This window comes from Enhydra lutris, unplaced genomic scaffold, assembly GCF_002288905.1.
Source record: "Enhydra lutris kenyoni isolate GAN:26980312 unplaced genomic scaffold, ASM228890v2 scaffoldscaffold43, whole genome shotgun sequence".
NCBI lineage: Eukaryota > Metazoa > Chordata > Mammalia > Carnivora > Mustelidae > Enhydra > Enhydra lutris.
The window spans coordinates 3707015-3726131 of record NW_019154127.1 but is presented as its reverse complement, the minus strand read 5'-3'; the positions used below and the strand labels follow the sequence as shown (position 1 = coordinate 3726131).

Below are 19117 nucleotides of genomic sequence, written 5' to 3'. Positions count from 1 at the left end.
TGGTGTGGGAGCTTGGACTGAGAGAAATCAAAGGCTCTTTGCCCAGGTTGAGGCACAAGTTGGTGAAGTAGAAGGCAGCAGGTCCACACTGCTTTCTAGAAGTTTGTCAGAGAGAGAAGTAGAGGAGAGTCACCAGAGGGACCATTGGGATCAAAGAGAAGTTTTTTAATAAGGAGAAACCCGTGTTTGTAGACAGAAGAAAGACGAGGGAGAGCCTGATCAAGTTTAAGGTAAAGAGAATGTTCATGGGAGTAAGTTTCCTGATTTGGTAGTAGAAGAAATTGAGGGTCCTCTGAGAGCCTAGAGAAAGGTTATTTAGTATCTCTTTACAAAGACATCTGGAAGGATAATACATGTCTGCTAACAAAAATTCAACTGTAACCATGTTGTGCACTTGTATGGATTTGATCATAAAATGTATTTGCTTGGTCTTTTAAAATACGCAGAAATCATTATCTGAACGTATATGACTTTTCACAGTTCTGTTAAAAGCCATTGATTTAGTTTGGGTTTAGAGTAGAAGGAAATGGGTTGTTTTTGACTCCCATCTAACCATATCTGTCTGATAAGGTGAATTTTTATATCTCACAGTGTCAGAATGCACTTCAGAAGGAAGGCTTTAGCTAATGAGGTAGGATGGTAGATGAGGAAACTGGGGAGCCTAAGACATAATGACCTAAATCTTAGTAAAGTATAAAGTGTGTGTGGGGGGACGTGGTGTTATCCCTTCGATTACTATTGAGGGGAATGGAATATGGTTTGAAAAGAATAGAGAATCTTTGAAATGCTTTTTGGGAGTGGAACATACTAGGGAAACGAGAAGAATATAATATTTCGAATAAACTTGTACTATTTCATTATATTCTTTGTGTCTGTTGTGTGCCAGGTTCAGTGCCCGAGGTGCAAAACACTTTGATTTTCTTGATTTTTGCCTGTAACTGATGGTGCAGTAGGATTATTTAGTTACAAGGATGTAAAGCTCCGTAAAGTTACAGTGATGCCTCCTGGACCGCAGTGGCAGGAAAGCAGTGTTACAGCTAGTCTTGTGAAAGGTCTCAGAATTAGGGAGCACGCTGTCCATATGGCAGAATATGGCACTCTGCAGCCCCCTTCCGGGTTTACATGTGGTTGTTTTTAGTGCCACCTGGTCTCTGACTTGCCTCGCTGTCTCAGTTCCAGGTTCCTGGAAAGAGAATAAGGTTGTCTCTGTTTTGGTCACAAAACATGCTTCAACATTCAGTCATGGCAGTGGGATCAGAGTTGGATTGTATAAATGTGGCTTTTGGGTCTTACCCCTTCAGGTGGTGGATGATAAATGGTGGTGAATGATGAAGATAATCCTGAAGTATTCATTACAGAGAGGTTTATGTGGTCCATAAACACTGTTCTTGATAGAAAGCTGCCTCAAAGGGGCTTAGAGTTTAATGAAATGCTGATACTAAGTGAAATAATGCTTCAAAGAGGTATGAACAGTTACCAGCGGGAGTTTAGAGGAAGAAACAGTTAATTTTGATAAATTTAATAAAATTTTGGTAAAATGAACTGAAACCGAAATTGAGCAGAACCTCCACTGCACCCCTTTGACCCCTATATTACTTTACTTCCCAATTAATGCCTATTATTGGATATTACATTTTCATACATTAGTGGTTTGAGTTTTTTATAAATAATTAAAATAGTTTAAACTTGGACAAATTAAGCCTATAAACAAATAAAAGAGTGCCTACTTAATATACATTCTATTTTAAATATATTTTAATAGCTTTTTTCACAAATGTAGGTGAACCACCTTTGGACAAAACAGGACATGTTAAGGACACCAGTCAAGAGGATGGGCTGATCATCAGTGAACACGGTGAAGATGAAATGGATATGGAAAGTGAGAAGGAGGAAGAAAAGCCGAAAGCTGGTGGAGCCTTTTCAAACGCTTTATCTTCTTTGAATGTTCTCCGTCCAGGTGTGTATTTGCAGATACTTTTCAGAAATGAAGGAAGCCCCCAAGGAGGGGCCATGTGGAAAGATGGTGAAAGAAGGAATTGGCTAAGTGGCGTTTCATATGACGTTCCTGTTTGAAGCCCAGGTGTTTCCTTTTGCAAATAAAGTGAAAGAACTAGAAACTTCCCACTTTTTCCAGGTTTATTCTCAGGCACTTTTGTTAATCAGAGCAAATGTGGGGCTTCAAGTAAATGGATAAATGGGACTAAAGTTTTTTTTTTTTTTTTAATGTATTTCAGATTTAGACTTAAACTTAATTTTTAGAAATCTACTAAAAGCAAAAGTAATTGCTATTAGTGTTATGCCCCCACACTCTTCCTTTTACTTCTAAGGAATAGTTTGCAAATCTGTTTACCGGGTGACCAGTTTTCCAATAAAAGTGTGTAGCAGGGGAGGAACAGCGTAGTAAATTAAGATAACGTTTACATGATGGGAAGTTCCAAAGCTATTAAAATAACATTAGACAAGTAGCGAGGCATTAATTTTTACTGTAGATGAAAGGTCAATTCGATTATGTAGTAGGTTGTGTTTTATCTTGTCCATGAATATTGTTAGGCCATTAAAAATTGTATTTATGCCAAACAACATGGAAAAAACATACTGTGCTTTAATATGAGGCAAAATTAAGTACAGAGTGATGTATTCAGTATGCTTACAGTTGAGTTGAAGATTATTTGCAACAGAAACATGCTATAACGGTTTTTGAAGGTGTGTTCGTGGGCACCTTTTTTATTGTTTGCTTTCTAGTTCAGTTAAATGATTTGATTACTTTTATTTCTGAAAAATGAAAAAAAAGTCACAGTTAAAGTTGCTGTGGTGGATTTTCCCTTCCCCTCTTTCTCATACAAATTGCTATTACATATATATATTTTAGTGTCCTTATAGCAACTTCTAGTTTCCATTTAAGCTAAATTAAAAGTAAATTAGTTGGACGACAGGCACAGTTTGGGAAGGGGCCACCAGCAACTAACATTAGACCATCCCTACGACAGGGTTCTCTTGGTGAGATTATTTTACCCTTCATATTTTCAAGAAACTAGAAATGTTATGCCTTAATATCTCCGTCTTTCATAATCCTTGCCATATGTTTCCAGGAGAAATTCCCGATGCAGCTTTTATACATGCTGCAAGGAAGAAGCGCCAAATGGCCCGAGAATTAGGAGATTTCACTCCTCATGATAATGAGCCTGGTAAAGGCCGCCTTGTTAGAGAAGACGAGAATGATGCCAGCGATGATGAAGATGATGATGAGAAGCGCCGCATAGTTTTTTCTGTGAAGGAAAAGTCACAAAGACAAAAAATCGCTGAGGAAATAGGTAACTTGATTTAATAAGATAATAAGCCTGTTGCATTGCTGTTGAATATCATTTGCTATTAAATAGAGTCAAACAAAGTACCCACATTTACTTAACTATGTTTAATGTTTGAGGACTGTTTTTGCTTGGGTACAAGTGTCTTACTGGAATTTTTTTAAAGCCAAAGCACGATTGTGATAGCGAATGTTTATTGAGCACTTCCTGAGTAGGCAGTGTTGGTTTCGCACTTTACATGCATAAATTTCTGTAATCAGCTTAACATTCTTTAGAGGCTTTCAGGTTTTGTTCTTCCCTTTGCCGATTTGATGTCAAGCTCACAGATTAGGAAACCCTCCTAAAGTTTTTTGTTTTTTTTTTTTTAATTTTTTAAATTTATTTTCAGTGTAACAGTATTCATTGTTTTTGCACCACACCCAGTGCTCCATGCAATCCATGCCCTCTCCAATACCCACCACCTGGTTCCCCCAACCTCCCACCCCCCCACCCCTTCAAAACCCTCAGATTGTTTTTCAGAGTCCATAGTCTCTCATGGTTCACCTCCCCTTCCAGTTTCCCTCAACTCCCTTCTCTCTAACTCCCCATGTCCTCCATGCTATTTGTTATGCTCCACAAATAAGTGAAACCATATGATACTTGACTCTCTCTGCTTGACTTATTTCACTCAGCATAATCTCTTCCAGTCCCGTCCATGTTGCTACAAAAGTTGGGTTATCATCCTTTCTGATGGAGGCAAAATACTCCATAGTGTATATGGACCACATCTTCCTTATCCATTCGTCCGTTGAAGGTCATCTTGGTTCTTTCCACAGTTTGGCGACCGTGGCCATTGCTGCTATGAACATTGGGGTACAGATGGCCCTTCTTTTCACTACATCTGTATCTTTGGGGTAAATACCCAGTAGTGCAATTGCAGGGTCATAGGGAAGCTCTATTTTTAATTTCTTGAGGAATCTCCACACTGTTCTCCAAAGTGGCTGCACCAACTTGCATTCCCACCAACAGTGTAAGAAGGTTCCCCTTTCTCCACATCCCCAACAACACATGTTGTTTCCTGTCTTGCTAATTTTGGCCATTCTAAGTGGTGTAAGGTGGTATCTCATGTGGTTTTAATTTGAATCTCCCTGATGGCTAGTGATGATGAACATTTTTTCATGTGTCTGATAGCCATTTTAAGATTATGTAATACTTAGCCTTTTGCTTCAAGGGATACCTTGGCTAAGACAAACAAAGTCAGGAGTATCAAAGGAGAGGAGCTCATGATTGACGTTTTAGGGAGACTGAATGAATACCAGTGGTTTGCTTAATCTTTGCGAAGTATCAGGATAGCATCTCTTCCCTCCCTGCTTTTCTGATATTTAATTTTCTTCACTGCCATGACTGCAGGCATCGAGGGGAGTGATGATGATGCTTTAGTAACTGGAGAACAAGATGAAGAGCTCAGCCGATGGGAACAGGAGCAAATAAGAAAAGGAATTAATATCCCTCAGGTAAGAACTGCAGGATTTCACTTAAAAATTAAAAAGTAAAGGGAAAACCTTTATTGCCTGTTTTGTTGAGTTAAAAACGTATTGTATGTTGAACTGAATCTTTGACATTTATTCAACTAATGTAATTAAGAAAATCACATAAAGTTAAATTCCAATAAGCTTTTAAAAGAAACTGTATTACCTTTTGCTTTTTATAGCCAGAATGATGGAAAAATTGGGGCGCCCGGGTGGCTTAGAGGATTAAGCCTCTGCCTTCAGCTCAGGTCATGATCTCAAGGTCCCGGGATCCAGCCCTATGTTGGGCTCTCTGCTCAGTGGGGAGCCTGCTTCCCCCTCTCTCTCTGCCTGCCTCTTTGCTACTTGTGATTTCTCTCTCTGTCAAATAAATAAATAAAATCTTAAAAAAAAAAAAAAAGAACGATGGAAAGATTTCTGGTTTTGTACATTAGTGTTTCTCAGAGTGGCCCTTCAACCACCAGCAGCATCAGCTGGGAGTTTGTTAGAAATGCAAATTCTCACCCTCTTGAGATCAGTGAATGAGAAACTGGGTGGGGATACACAGCCACCATTCCCAGGTCATCCTGATGCACACTGAACTTGAGAACCACTGTTCAGATGAAATGTTTCTTTTCTGTAGAGCTTATTATTTCTGACTTTAGAAATTATTTTGTGGAAGATGGAGTTCTCTATGATATGAAAACTGTATATGAAGAGTCTGTTCCTTAATAGTTACAAAAATTTGCTCTACAGAATTAAGTAGAACAGTGGAAATGTTGCATAAATGTAAACTATTTTTGTTACTGGTATTTTGACACAGAATTTTATGCATGTTTGGTTTACGTTAAGAAAATAGGGTACTTAGATGGCATTCTCTAGTCTCTGCTATTTATTCTCTACTTAAAACAAGTCATTTGTTCTCTTCCATTGATAACATGATGGCCTTGGATTATTCTTTATGTCCCTTTCAACTCTAAACTCCTTTGATATTATGTTTTCCTGAAAATTATTAGAAATGAATCTAGTCAGGGTTTTGAAGGGGTGGAGGGTGGGAGGTTGGGGGAGCCAGGTGGTGGGTATTATGGAGGGTACGTATTGCATGGAGCACTGGGTGTGGTGCATAAACAATGAATTCTGTTACGCTGAAAAGAAAAAAAAAAATGAATCTAGTCATCCCATTAGAGTTAGCATGTTCATCCGGCCCTACCTTTAATTGATTCTGAAGAGCTCTGCAACTATTTATTTTAATTGACATAGTATTTGGAAAATGGTATAATTTTTGCTGTTTTTTTGTTTTTTTTAACCCCAACACATTTATCCCGTTTCTTTTTCTAGGTTCAATCAAGTCAGCCCACTGAAGTGAATATGTACTACCAGAACACTTACCAGACGATGCCTTACGGTTCCTCCTACGGCATTCCTTATAGTTATACTGCCTACGGATCATCTGATGCCAAATCTCAAAAAACAGATAATACAGTCCCTTTCAAAACTCCCAGTAATGAGATGACTCCCGTTACTATTGATTTGGTAAAGAAACAGCTTAAAGACAGGTAGGGCAGATCAACTTCTTAAAGACCTGTCCTCTAGCTTTCTGTTCCCTCAGGCCACATGTAGTCTGGGGTAGCAGATGCAGAATATCGGCAAAGAAGATTCACTGGCCCATCTTCAAAAGCTAAACAGAAGATGACGTCATACTTTGTTCTGCTACCTTCTTGGATTACTTCTGTGGAAGCCTCGAAAAGTTATAAAAAATGCCACTCCATGATCTTGTTGAAGACAGTTCTGAGTTCGTACCTCTTGGACTCTGAAAAGTGTAGTCAAGATATGGGGGGAAAAGCAAAACAGATTTTGGTTAGCACACCAAATAACTTTATATGAAGTCTGTAGACTGCTTTTTTTTTTTCCTTTTTTTTTTTTTTTTTTTTTTTTTTTTTTTTTTTTTTTTTTTTTTTTGACAAAAAAGCGGTACAGATGAAAAGATGGCACTCCCAAGTATTTTTAAATTCTGATAGTGGAACTAAGTGCATTATTATAATATTGCAAGAGTCCTGACAGCATAGATTTTTGGATGTAAATGTGTTATATTTATCCTTTTGTGTTCTTAAGGTTGGACTCCATGAAAGAACTGCACAAAACAAATCGACAGCAGCATGAGAAACATCTGCAAAGCCGAGTGGACTCTACCAGGGCTATTGAAAGATTAGAAGGGTCTTCTGGGGGTATTGGTGAACGGTATAAATTTTTGCAAGAAATGCGAGGGTATGTCCAAGACTTGCTTGAGTGTTTCAGTGAAAAGGTAAGAATGCAAAAATATTAATCTCTTTGACTAAGGCAAAATTAGGGAGGTCTAGACGACCTTGTTTAGATCTTTTCTGTATTTCTCGGGAAGTGTACACTGAACTCAGCACTAGAAGTGATGAAAAGCCATGCTTCATTTCCTTCATTAGCGACATTCTATCTTGGGGGTGGCAAAACAGTGCCTTTGCTGAAAACAAAAAAGATAAAGCGTATTTAAATAAGACTTTGGCAAGTTGTGCTTAATATAATGATAGATTTGGCCTGCCCTGAAATACTGGAATATAAGGGACTCTGGTGGAATTTTCTTTTTTACGGTTTAGGTCTAAACTTATCTTTAAACTGTTTCTACAGATTATCCCAAATAGGCATAAAGTTGCAAAGTTTTGTTAGTTTTTTTTTTTTTTTTCTTTTAACTCTAAATAAAGTTGGTCACCATTGCTGCTGAGAGTTTTTAATCTAAATAAGCCTATGCTTCGTCCATTTCAGGAACTATAACATTGGTCGTAATTTCTTTGAAGGCCTCATTTCTTCCAAGTTTGTTTTTTGTTTTTTTGTATGCTAGTCACTTGGAATAGTTTTTTGCATTCTACTATACTGGTTATTTGCATTTTTAAAATTAGCTGTACATAGGATCCTCTTCTCAAATGACCTCTTAATTGATTTTTCTTTTTTAAGATAAATGTATTTGGTGCATTGGTTTATTAAGCATTTGTAGACTTAAAGAAAAATTAATATCTTTGAATATCCTGTCTCTAAACTTCCAAGTGATTAAGAATTAGAAGGCACATTTTCCCCTTTTTCTTGGCTGTGTGGGTTAGCATAGAAACTGTAAGCATAGTATGTTTGAAGGAGCATTTTGTCATCTCTTAATCTCATTGATTACTTCAATACCCTAAAGCCAAAGACTCAGAAAAGAACACTGCTAGCCTGTCTTCCTCATGGGTCTTGATGGTTCTAGGCAGTCTGTGGTCTGATGTAGGCTGAAATAGCATTCACTGGGTCTTATCTGTAGCGTTTATCACATTCTTGTCTTACCGCCTGATTTCTGGACAAACAACTAGAGTCTGAGCAATGATATCCCTTGTGGCAGATCACCGGCTTAGGGTGACAAGTGCAAGGGTGGGAAAGAAACCTAGGTTTGACTCTGCAGGGGGCTAGAGTCAAGGTGGGAAGTAGACATAGGTGTCAGAGCTGGTGGTCGTGTCCTTCCTATTAATAAGGTCCTTTTGAGCCCAGCGGAAATGGTGGGAGTCTAATAACTTTTTGTGGCTGGAGAAAGGATCTTTGTCTTAAACCATACTTTGTAAGTGAGGTTTGTCCCTATGGAGTTTTTTCCTGGAAGTATATAAGCCTCTGCTTTAGAACTTTGTCAACTTAAATACTTGTAACTGTAAGCTTAACTCTTAAAAATTGATGGTAATGGGATCAACTAGATTTTGTCATTCTTGAACTAAAGAGACTACTAGGACGCCTAGTTCATATAATTTTTTAATTGCTGTTTTAGAAATAAGCAATATATACTCTATTGATCACGATCAGTTACCATGTTCCTAGAGAAATCACTTCAGATGTGCTAATGTGGTTTCAGAGTCACTTACAGGGTAGATAATCCTTTCTTTTAAGGATGAATATTTTATTTCATTTTGACATTTTCATATGCATTGAGTTTTATTAAGAGACTGCTTCGAAGTTAATACTGTCATATATTGCCGCCTTGGAAATATTTAGGAATAATTAGATACATTTGAATATTCATTTTATACTATAAAAATTTGTTAAGGCCATAGAAAGATAACTTCTTTGTTTTTTTCTCTTTTGTTATGAAAGTTTAAGTAGTTTTGAATTTAGATTTTTTAATTATTTAAAGATCATTTTAACTTTCCATTGTTTTGTTTCCCTGTAGTCAATCTTCCTTCTTGTGTTTGTCACCTTAAATTTGGTCTTGAAATAAAATTAGTCAAGAACAGTTTTGAGTTTGGAGAGGGTAAAGAAATTGTCATGGTGCATACTCTTGAGACAAAATCAGTACTGTTAAAAAACATGAAAGAGAGCTGAAAAATGTATTTGAAGGTTTTTATTCTCAGAATTTTCTCAGCTTTGTTGAAAGGTGTTCCAGTTACCTAAACAGAAAATTTACATTATCAGAATTTTTAACTATAAATTGAATAACTCTGTCTGATGCAACCTTAGGTGTGTAGCTCTCACAGTAGAGGAATGTTAATAATCTCCAGGACTGAAAGAATGCACCTTAGATATATAGGTACATTTACTTTTCATCCTGTGTGGTGTGAAAAAAATAAGGGGGTGGAGAGGTGTAAGTCCAGTAATACAGCACTAAATGCTTAAAAAAAAAAAAAAAAATCACTCATTGTAAATTTTAAAGATAGAGCCTGTGGGCCCAGCTGTCTAAGATAATCAGTGCAGATTTGGGGACATTGTTGCCCATGGTGTGGCATGTTAGAGATTAAAATAACTCCATCAGTTTGATCTTTCTGTGAACATTTGCTACTTTTTCAACAGAATCATGCAAGTGTATAAAATTGCTTTTATTACAGACATCTTTGAATTCCACCTGCCTTTTTTTATTTTCCATTTGCAGTCTGTTCAGTTCAGGAAGCTGCTATAACACTTGGTGCCAGTGTTCCCAAACTCTAAATAATGTGTTTTCCATTTGCACTAACCATCAGGAAACTAGAATTTCTGGTTTCCTCAGGTATGTGTAGTGGTTGTTAGTGTTTTGTGAAAGTTTCATAGCATTTGGTTTATAAGATAAGATATTGATAAAGAAAGTTTTCTGTTTTTGTTTTTGTTTTTGTTTTTTTCTTTTTAAGTGAGGTTTCCTTCTGTAGCTTTTGTACTCTGTATGAACCGAGCGAATGCTTAGCTGTGGGTATTAACCTGGAAAAATTCATTGACTTCGTAAACTGATAACTCATGGGATGAATTTTATTATTTCATTACAAAATACGGAAAAATTTAAATATTTACTAGCTTTCTGAGTTTGAGATACTGATATTAGGTTAGTGAAAGCTGGAAATGTTGCCTCACTACTGTAGTGAATGCAGTTCACATTTAAGAATGTGTAGTAAAGCTACAGTGTAGTGTGACATTCCTATGTTACTGTTAAGGTACTTGGCACGTACGTGTAGCAGAGCAGTTTAAGTGTCCAGAATTGGGCAGTTAGCAGACTCGCATTCTTACCTGCTCATGGAGCCCTTGCCTTTTTTTTGGTACTGCACAGCAATAATGGTTTATTTTAAGCTACAAAAATTCTGAGGTAGATCATGCTGCTGGAAAACTAAAAATGGACTTTAAAAGACTTGCAAGTACTTTATTCTGAAAGAAAAGCACTACAGTTTTTGACATTTCTTTACTTGCTCTCTTTACTAATACTGAAGTGTTAAGTTTCCTAACCAAACTTTTACTCCAATAACTAGGCACTGGACATTATAGCTGTATATATGGATTAAAAGAAGAGATGTTTCCCAAACATCGTAGAACTGAATTGCAGTTTGTGTCCCATTGGGAGTTCATGATTGTTCTGTCCATAGAGGGTACTTTTTCAGAAATCCGGAAATAGTGTGGAACCCTCAACTAAGTAAGCAACTGAGGAGTTTGGTGTTACGGAGTGTGTTGTATTTTTACAGGTGCCACTGATTAATGAACTTGAATCAGCAATACATCAGCTGTACAAACAGCGAGCTTCCCGCCTTGTCCAAAGACGACAAGATGATATTAAAGATGAATCTTCGGAGTTTTCAAGCCATTCAAGTCAGTCCATCTTGAAGGTTTTTATTATTCATTAAACAACCTTGTTTACTTAGTGCAGCCTAATTGAAAATTAGAGAGCTTAGCTTTTTTTTTTTTTTTTTTTTTTAAAGAAACACATTTCCTTGCTCTTGTGTCAGGTAGTTCTAAAAGTTACAACAGCATGTCCTTGGATTGTGTTTAAGAAAATAGAGTGTTGCAAAGGAGTTCAAAAACGTGCACTGATATTCTATCAATCTTATTCTTCTGTGGACATATTTTTTCACTCTTCAGAGTATAGAGAAGATAATATTATATCTTAAAACCACTATCATTTGACCACAGTTGATCCCCCCCCACCACCATTTTCATCCTGTTCATAGCACTAATACAAATGCTATTGTTGATCACAGTGAAAGATTCTTAATTTGGGGACAAGGAAAATACTGAGGGGGGGTTTTAATGACCTAACAAATGATACAACTCCAAGATTAGGGGATTTTGAGCTTTACATCTTGGAGAAAAGCAAATTTTTTTTTTTTTATTCTTTAGTTTGCCTTTTATACTGGGGTTTTTTTTTTGTTTTTTTTTTTTAATAAGTCGGTTGCCTCCAGTTCTTAAAATTTTAATGTAAAAATTCAGAAATTTGGTTTATATTCCTTCCATTAAGAGATGTGCTATGGAAAACCAAAATTAATTGGAAACCTCTCATTAAATAGTTTAGCTGAGATTCTTTAACCACAAGTTTTAAACCTTTTAATTCCATTTTTCCATTGTGCTCCATATTCTTGGGTGCTCTGCTAGGGATTTTCCCAGCCTGGATTTCATGTGGCTTCTTTTGTCATCTCTTTGTTCCCTGTGTCAGCAGTTCTAAATGAGGTGTACATAAGAATTACCTGTAATATTAATTTAAAATGCAGGTTTCTTGGTCCTGTCCCCAGAGATTTTTGCTAGGTCTTGGATGGTGACCAGTATCTTCTTGTTAAACAATCCAAGGGCCCAAGTGTTACTCTTTTTGAAAACCTTGCTTTGTCACACAGGGTGTCCCCTAAATTAGATGTTGGATCTTTGAGAAGGCATCCTGTGTGCAGGATGGGTTTTGGACCATTGTAAAGAGGTGATAATATGGCCCTCAGAGCTGAGTGAGACTCAGACCTGAGACACATGAATGGCTTTGTCCTCTTATTTTTGCCACACAAACTTAAATTGGTTTACTGCCATATTGGGCACCTAGATGACTAACGCAGGCCTTCCAGATCACTTTAGATCCTGGCAGAACCAGATTTCTGGGGCAGATTACAGGTAACCTATGAGAGGAAGTTAATTCCTTTTTAAATTAAATGGTTTGTATGAGCTGTGCATCTCATCAAATACCTTTTCCTGCCTGTTATCTGTTCTTTATAATTTGTAGCTATTTATTTACATGATATTAGAAGTAAAGGTTGAATGATGTATGTTAATTAGACTGAGAGTTGGAAAGAAATTGAAAAGTAATGAGAAAGAGAAAAATACTGTCTTGGAGGGGAATATTCATTGTTAAACGTTGGAGGAAAATTAAATGGGACACTCAAGTATCACTTCCATTTCTGATCTTTTTTTAAAGAAACAAAAAACCCTGCGTTTTGTCTGTTGAGATTTGTGTACTTCCCACAAGTACTGCACGTAGTTCTTAGAGAGGTGAAGGAGGCTCTCCCTCGAGTCATCTACTCTCCTATCTCCATAATATACTATAGAATCTTACAAACATTGCGACATTTTAAGTATTTATTATAGCAGTGAACATTCTTTGAAATATCTCTTGAATGAAGGATACCCCATAAAGAGACAGGAATCATTTCTATAGTTTGGGACTTGAGCTGATTCACCTGTGGTGTGTGAACTCACTTGAGGTACAACAGGGGCATCTTTCTTGTTGACCATGCTCATCTTGCTTTATAATTGCCGAACTCTGGAACGTCCTTCCTGATGTCAGAGTGATTTTGAAGTATGAACGAACAACTCAGAAAGTCAGCTTTTAAAAATAGTTGGGTCTCTGACAGTTGGGGTGCACTGAAACAGAGCGCTAATTGGGCGTTTGCTTTTTCCTCTTGCTGCTATTGGCGGCCCATCTCTGATACTGGGGAAGAAAAATGCAAAAGCCTTAAGTTGGTGTCTTTTATTTTATGTATGATTTTCCCTGCGTCATGTCCCTTGGGTTGTTTGTGTCTGTTACAGCCCCTGTCTTACAGACTGTCTTCATAAAATGTAGAAATGAGGGAAGTATTACAGGTATTGCCCCCACTCCTTCTCCTACCCTAGACAAGAGATTAGGGGACTATTCTCTGGAGAAAGAGAATGGGTCCAGAGAAAAGACCCTGAGATGCTAACATCTGGGAGCCCCCAATGCAAGACTCTATCTCAGGGACCGGATGGAGAGACCTCTTTTAGTTAACCTCCCACCTTTGTCCACAGCACTGCCAGTTTCGTTCTTTATATGAGGTGGTCACTGATCATCGAAAGAGCAGCACACACAGTAGAACCAAAGGGACTGAGGAAACAAAGACAATGCAGGCAGCAGAAGAAAATATAAAATACACTTGCTATCCTTCGGAAATTAATAGGAGGTGCCCTACATGTGCCAGAAGTAGAGGATGCTATAGAAAGGAAGTATTCTCAGAATAAGAGCCATCTCTTAGGAATTAAAAAGATAGTAGCGGAAATACAAATTTAAATAGGAAGGTTGGAAGCTAAGGCTAGAAAATTGTCCCAGAAAGTTAAAAAAAGAGAGAGATAGGAAATAAGCAAAAAAAGAAGGGAATTGTGCTTTGAAAGAATTTGAGAAAGCATAGGTTGGTTCTCTTAGATCAGTTTTCACCTATATGTTGATTCTGCCCTTTATTCTAGAAATAGTAATTGAGAATAAGTTTCTACACAGCAAAATCAGAATAAATAGGAAAAATTAGTAAACTCCTGAAACAAAGCTGTTTTCTCATCCTTCCTACCCATGTTTCTTTTCTGTCGTATCATTCAATATATGATGCTTAACTTCTTCCTTTAAAAGTAATCTATTATTTTTCCCTTTGCACAGGTAATTTTGATTTTTAATTTATTTGGTCATCATGATAGTGTCAACCAGTTAGTTCTTTTACAAGTAGATATAAAAATAAGTGATTAAGCCCAGTCGTTTTTGTGTAGGGTTATTGAACTCTCCATTTATTTTTCTACTCCTTTTCATGGGCACACAGCATAATACTGAGATTTGCTCTAAACTAGAAAACTATCTGGTTTACCGGTTACCGCAGAATCCTGTCGTTGAGATTAGCAAACAGTCTATCATTATGGCTTATTCTGTGCAAACTCTTTCCTCAAGATTGTTGAAGGAAGGCTTTTAATTTTAACCATCGTTGTTTTACAGATAAAGCTCTGATGGCACCAAATCTTGATTCCTTTGGGCGAGATCGGGCACTGTATCAAGAGCATGCAAAACGTAGGATTGCAGAACGGGAGGCCAGGAGGTAATTTTAAAAATGCTTGCTGTTGCTTTGTTTGCAAAGGGAGGAATCTTTTATCTGGTTTGGGAACATGATGTTTGTTATTTAGGACTCGTCGGAGACAAGCCAGAGAGCAAACCGGTAAGATGGCAGATCACCTTGAAGGCCTTTCCAGTGATGATGAAGAAACTTCTACAGATATTACAAATTTCAATCTGGAAAAAGGTCAGATATTTATTTGGAAGTGAGATTCATTGCCACTTTGGTTTCTACTTGGGTGTGCTTTTTACTGTAAGATGGTGTGAAATTTTGTGGCCCCTGAATTGGAATCAGTTACTTTCTTCTTAATGGTAAAAACTTGCACCCATTTTCATTAACTGAGTATAATGATGATGAGGTCTCAAAAGTAGTGATGACACCTGGTCATGGGCTTTATTTAGTGCTTGTGTCAGGCGAACGTGATAACCACTACACTATGAAAACTATTTAGTACTTGTGTAATAAGTGATATTACTCTTCAGAACCATAGAATTTTAAGTGACAAGAAAAAAAAAAAAAGTGTGTCCGATCACAAGAATAGCTCTAATGCATCCTGTCCTAGGAATGTAGAGCTCGGACAGGGGACACTCAGCCCTGAAGTAAACTCCTGGTTTGGGGAGTTCTGAGTAATTTCAACCAAGATGAGTTGTTAATACTGTTATGTGCCAGGCGTTTCTGGAAGAGTCTTCAGAAGTTCTTCATTTCCCACCACTGGTTGTGATTATTTGGAATTCTGTTGGCTGTAAGCCATTTGGAACTTAGTTGGAGAAGTCTATTTTTCTCCCACTTTTTATACTGAATCTTTTTAAACAGAAATTAGAAAGAATAGCACAGTGATCACCCGTGTACTTGTCACCCAGATTCAACAGTTCTTACCATCATTTAACCAAGTTTGCCTTAACTTTTTGAAGGATGTGTGTGTGTGTGTGTGTGTGTGTGTTGTTGAACCATTTGAAAGTAGCCTGTAGACACCATGATACTTTAAACACTTGAGCATAGTTCTTTATATTGTGTCTGTTTAGTAGCAGTTCCCCAAAACAAAACTCTTGGGACTGTTTTTGTGGATTATTCTGTATTTTCCAAACCAGGATCCATACAAGATTTCTTGCCCCACTTTTGGTTGTTGCATTTTCCCCCTAGAATTAATGAATGTCCATGAGTACCTTAGACATATACGCACCCCCATGGTTTGTTTAAGACATTAAGTTTTTGAAGAGACCAGGCCACTTATCTTGCTGAACTTCCTACATTCTAAATTCTAGATTTGTCTGTTTCCTCATAGTATTAATTTGTTTTTCCATTCACTATATTTCTATGTAAGCTGCCGTTTAGGTCTGAAGACTTAATTAGACTTGATCACTGATCATGATGCACATCTGATACTTATACAGGGATTTGTGGACTGAAGAGCAGTTACATCATGTAATTACTCATGGTTAATTTTCCGCAGTAACTGAAAACTGAACTGACTAGTTGGGGGACAGGTGGGATTTAACTAAACTCTGGGGACCGGAAATGGTACATATTAGAGCCATGTAAATGAGCACTGCCTGCACTCTGGTTTGCATAATAGACAATTGAAACCTAAACTTATCTCTGTTTATGCTTTCTGTTAAGTTGTGATTAGTAATGATTTCTCTGTTAATGAGTTTACCTGATACTGAAGTTATGCTGAAAATACTGAATTGTGTTTTTTCTTCTACATGCTAAGTTATGATTCTCTGTGGGGTTTTTGTTGTTTTTATTTTTGTCTTTAGATCGCATTTCAAAGGAGTCCAGCAAGGTTTTTGAAGATGTCCTTGAAAGTTTCTATTCAATCGACTGTATTAAGTCCCAGTTTGAGGCCTGGCGTTCAAAATACTATCTGTCCTATAAGGATGCTTACATCGGTCTTTGTTTGCCAAAGCTATTCAACCCCCTTATACGGCTGCAGCTTCTCACTTGGACTCCTCTTGAAGTGAGTGGCTTATGTCACTAGTACAAAGCAATATAACATGGTACCTGGGTAATTTTAATCTCAAAGCTAGAGGGGAGGTTGGGCATAGGGCTATAACACAAATTGTATAATGTCATGATCTTTTATGCTCCCTTCCTTCTCAAGAGAGCCCTTTGTGACTTGCAAGTTCCATACAGTGCTTCTCTCAGTTAACTAAATTGACATGTAGTGACGCTGAGATATGAATGTGAATGAATAGTCAGACCTTGGTCCTTCGATCCTAGAAAATCTTGGAACCTCTTAGGAAAGCTGGGTGAGGCAGATGTGAAATGAGGACCTGAACTGAGTCGGGGGTGATGGAAATTGAGAGAGTCAAATTGACAAACTTAGGAGGTGGAATCAAGAGGACCCGGTGGCCTGGTATATAAGGGTCCTATGTACGTTTAGTGATCATGTTCAAGAGAGAGTTTTGCAGGTTACCTGCAGGTGGTCGGAGCCATGGGCACGAGTGAGATTAGCTGGGTTAAATGTGTAGACCGTAAGGAGAAGAGGGCTGAGGTTGGAGCCCTGGAAACAACTGAAAAAACTGAACCATTTGGCCCCCAGCAGGCAGTTGTTCTTTGCCAGACCTTGTGGAGTTTCCCCTGTGCCTGTGTGTCTTAGTACACAGCAGAGGTCAGGGGGACCTGTGTGCATTTTGGAGTTCTTTTTCTTTTCTGCCCCACAGCTTCCAACTGTCTCGGCCTCCCTGAACTGCAGTGCTTGTCTCCACGACTAAGCGAGACTGCTCTGCCTGTGACCCTCCTACCCTGCTCCGCCCTCCCTCCAGGGGTTCACCGTGTTTGATGCTCTCTTTGCGGGGGGTGGAGGAGGCGGTCATAGTCCTGTACTGCGTGTATCCAGTGTCTGAAAATGGATGTTTCATGTAGTTTGTCTTTAGTTGTTTACGACTGAAGGTTAAATCCTGTTCCTAAGTTCCTCTTAACCAGGGCTAGAGGAAGAAATCACAAGCATTTTAAATGTTTCGCTTTTTTTCTAGGCAAAATGTCGTGACTTTGAGAATATGCTGTGGTTTGAATCTTTGCTGTTTTATGGTTGTGAAGAACGAGAGCAAGAGAAAGATGATGTAGACGTTGCGCTGCTGCCCACCATTGTGGAAAAGGTGATTCTCCCGAAACTAACAGGTAGAGATTTCTGAATTTGAACATTTAACACATGAGTTTTCCAAATCTGTTTTTACAAATTTTTAACCAGAGCATATTCCCTCATAGAAGTTATATTACAAATGATAAAATAACCGCTGGGTTCAGATATGGCTAAGGGGTGGACGTCTCTTAACTTAGGACTGGAGACCACCTTGGGGTGGGCCTAGAGTTGGAGGCAGTAATTGATCCATAGATGAATTTTAGAAACTCTTAAACACTACATAAAGCAGAACCGAACACAGTTTTGGCAGGGGGAATATGCGTTTTCCTGGGGAGAAATTTCATTACTTCCATCAATTTCTCAAAAAAGATTACGAATCATTGGTATGGGAACCTATTTAAAATATTAAAAAAAAAAGTTTCAAGTTTAATTAGGAATTCTGGATGCTGGGGCATATCCTAGGATATAGAAATCCTCTCTTCCCTGCCAATCTTTATAAATCACCCAGCAGCAGAGAATAGAATGAATCTGTGTCCTCCCCACATTTGCCTAATCTTCAATGTTCCCACAGTTAAGAGGACAAAGAAGAGTGGACCTTATACTCTAGAGAGAGAAAAAGTAAATCAGGATTGGCATTTGTAAGTTGAGGACTGCTTGACAGCAGATTTAAGTCCGCTGCAATTTACTTCTGTGTCTCAACACATCCTACTTTTCTCTTCATAGTAATAGCTGAAAATATGTGGGACCCTTTTTCTACAACACAGACTTCAAGAATGGTTGGAATTACACTAAAATTAATAAATGGATATCCTTCAGTAGTGAATGCAGAAAACAAAAATACACAGGTAATTTAGTTGTTTATTATCTGTGAAAGGTTTTTTCCTCCCCTCTTCTTTCAAAAATGAGTAAGAGTTGGGGCATCTGGGTGGCTCAGCTGGTAAAGCGGCTGCCTTCAGCTCAGGTCATGATCTCAGGGTCCTGGGATCAAGCCCTGCGTCCAGCTCCCTGCTTGGCCGGGAGTCTGCTTCTCCCTCTCCCTCTGCCTCTACCCACTGCTCTTGCGCACGCGTACACTCTCTCTCTTTCTTGCAAATAAATAAATAAAGTCTTTTTAAAAATTAAAAAATGAGCAAGAGTTGACGGAATGAGTGGTTATGTTCTAAGGCTTGCCAGAAAATCTGATTCCCTCGGGCCTTCTGGTCCTTTATAGCCCGAAATATATGAGATTTGAGATAATCGTTTTTAATTTTCAACTCTCTCTGGCAAGGTGATGTCATTACTCCAGATAGCCCCTCATCCTTCTCACTTCCCCACTTCCCACTAATCAGAAATCCCTTAAGAACTGTTTTGGGGGGTTTTTTTTGGAAAAAGAAAAATGTAAAACTACTAGAATGGGTAACCGTTGATGATTTAACTGTTAAAATATTTGAATAGTGTATAAAACAACTAGTTTTCTGGGGCGCCTGGGTGGCTGTGTGGATTAAAGCCTCTGCCTTCAGCTCAGGTCATGATCCCAGGGTCCTGGGATTGAGCCCCGCATCGGGCTCTCTGCTCAGCAGGGAGACTGCTTCCTCCTCTCTCTGTGCCTGCCTCTCTGCTTACTTGTGATCTCTGTCTGTCAAATAAATAAATCCTTAAAACAAACAAACAAACAATTAGTTTTCAAACATCAGATTGTTGCTA

General features: G+C 38.1%; 1 protein-coding gene across 2 annotated transcripts in view; it reads left to right on the top strand.

The window, feature by feature from the left end:
• LOC111155681 (PAX3 and PAX7 binding protein 1) overlaps positions 1-19117 on the top strand; it is a 34563-nt gene that overhangs the window by 4614 nt on the left and 10832 nt on the right. The window contains exons 3-13 of one of the 2 annotated variants that reach the window (XM_022515972.1): positions 1781-1957; positions 3090-3311; positions 4695-4798; positions 6131-6348; positions 6905-7094; positions 10744-10867; positions 14238-14337; positions 14423-14538; positions 16110-16309; positions 17328-17472; positions 18158-18279. In XM_022515972.1, the coding sequence (XP_022371680.1) occupies positions 1781-1957; positions 3090-3311; positions 4695-4798; positions 6131-6348; positions 6905-7094; positions 10744-10867; positions 14238-14337; positions 14423-14538; positions 16110-16309; positions 17328-17472; positions 18158-18279 (1718 nt within the window). Of the gene's footprint in view, positions 1-1762; positions 1958-3089; positions 3312-4694; positions 4799-6130; positions 6349-6904; positions 7095-10743; positions 10868-14237; positions 14338-14422; positions 14539-16109; positions 16310-17327; positions 17473-18157; positions 18280-19117 lie in introns of both variants that reach the window. The other variant, XM_022515971.1, reaches the window with a different exon arrangement.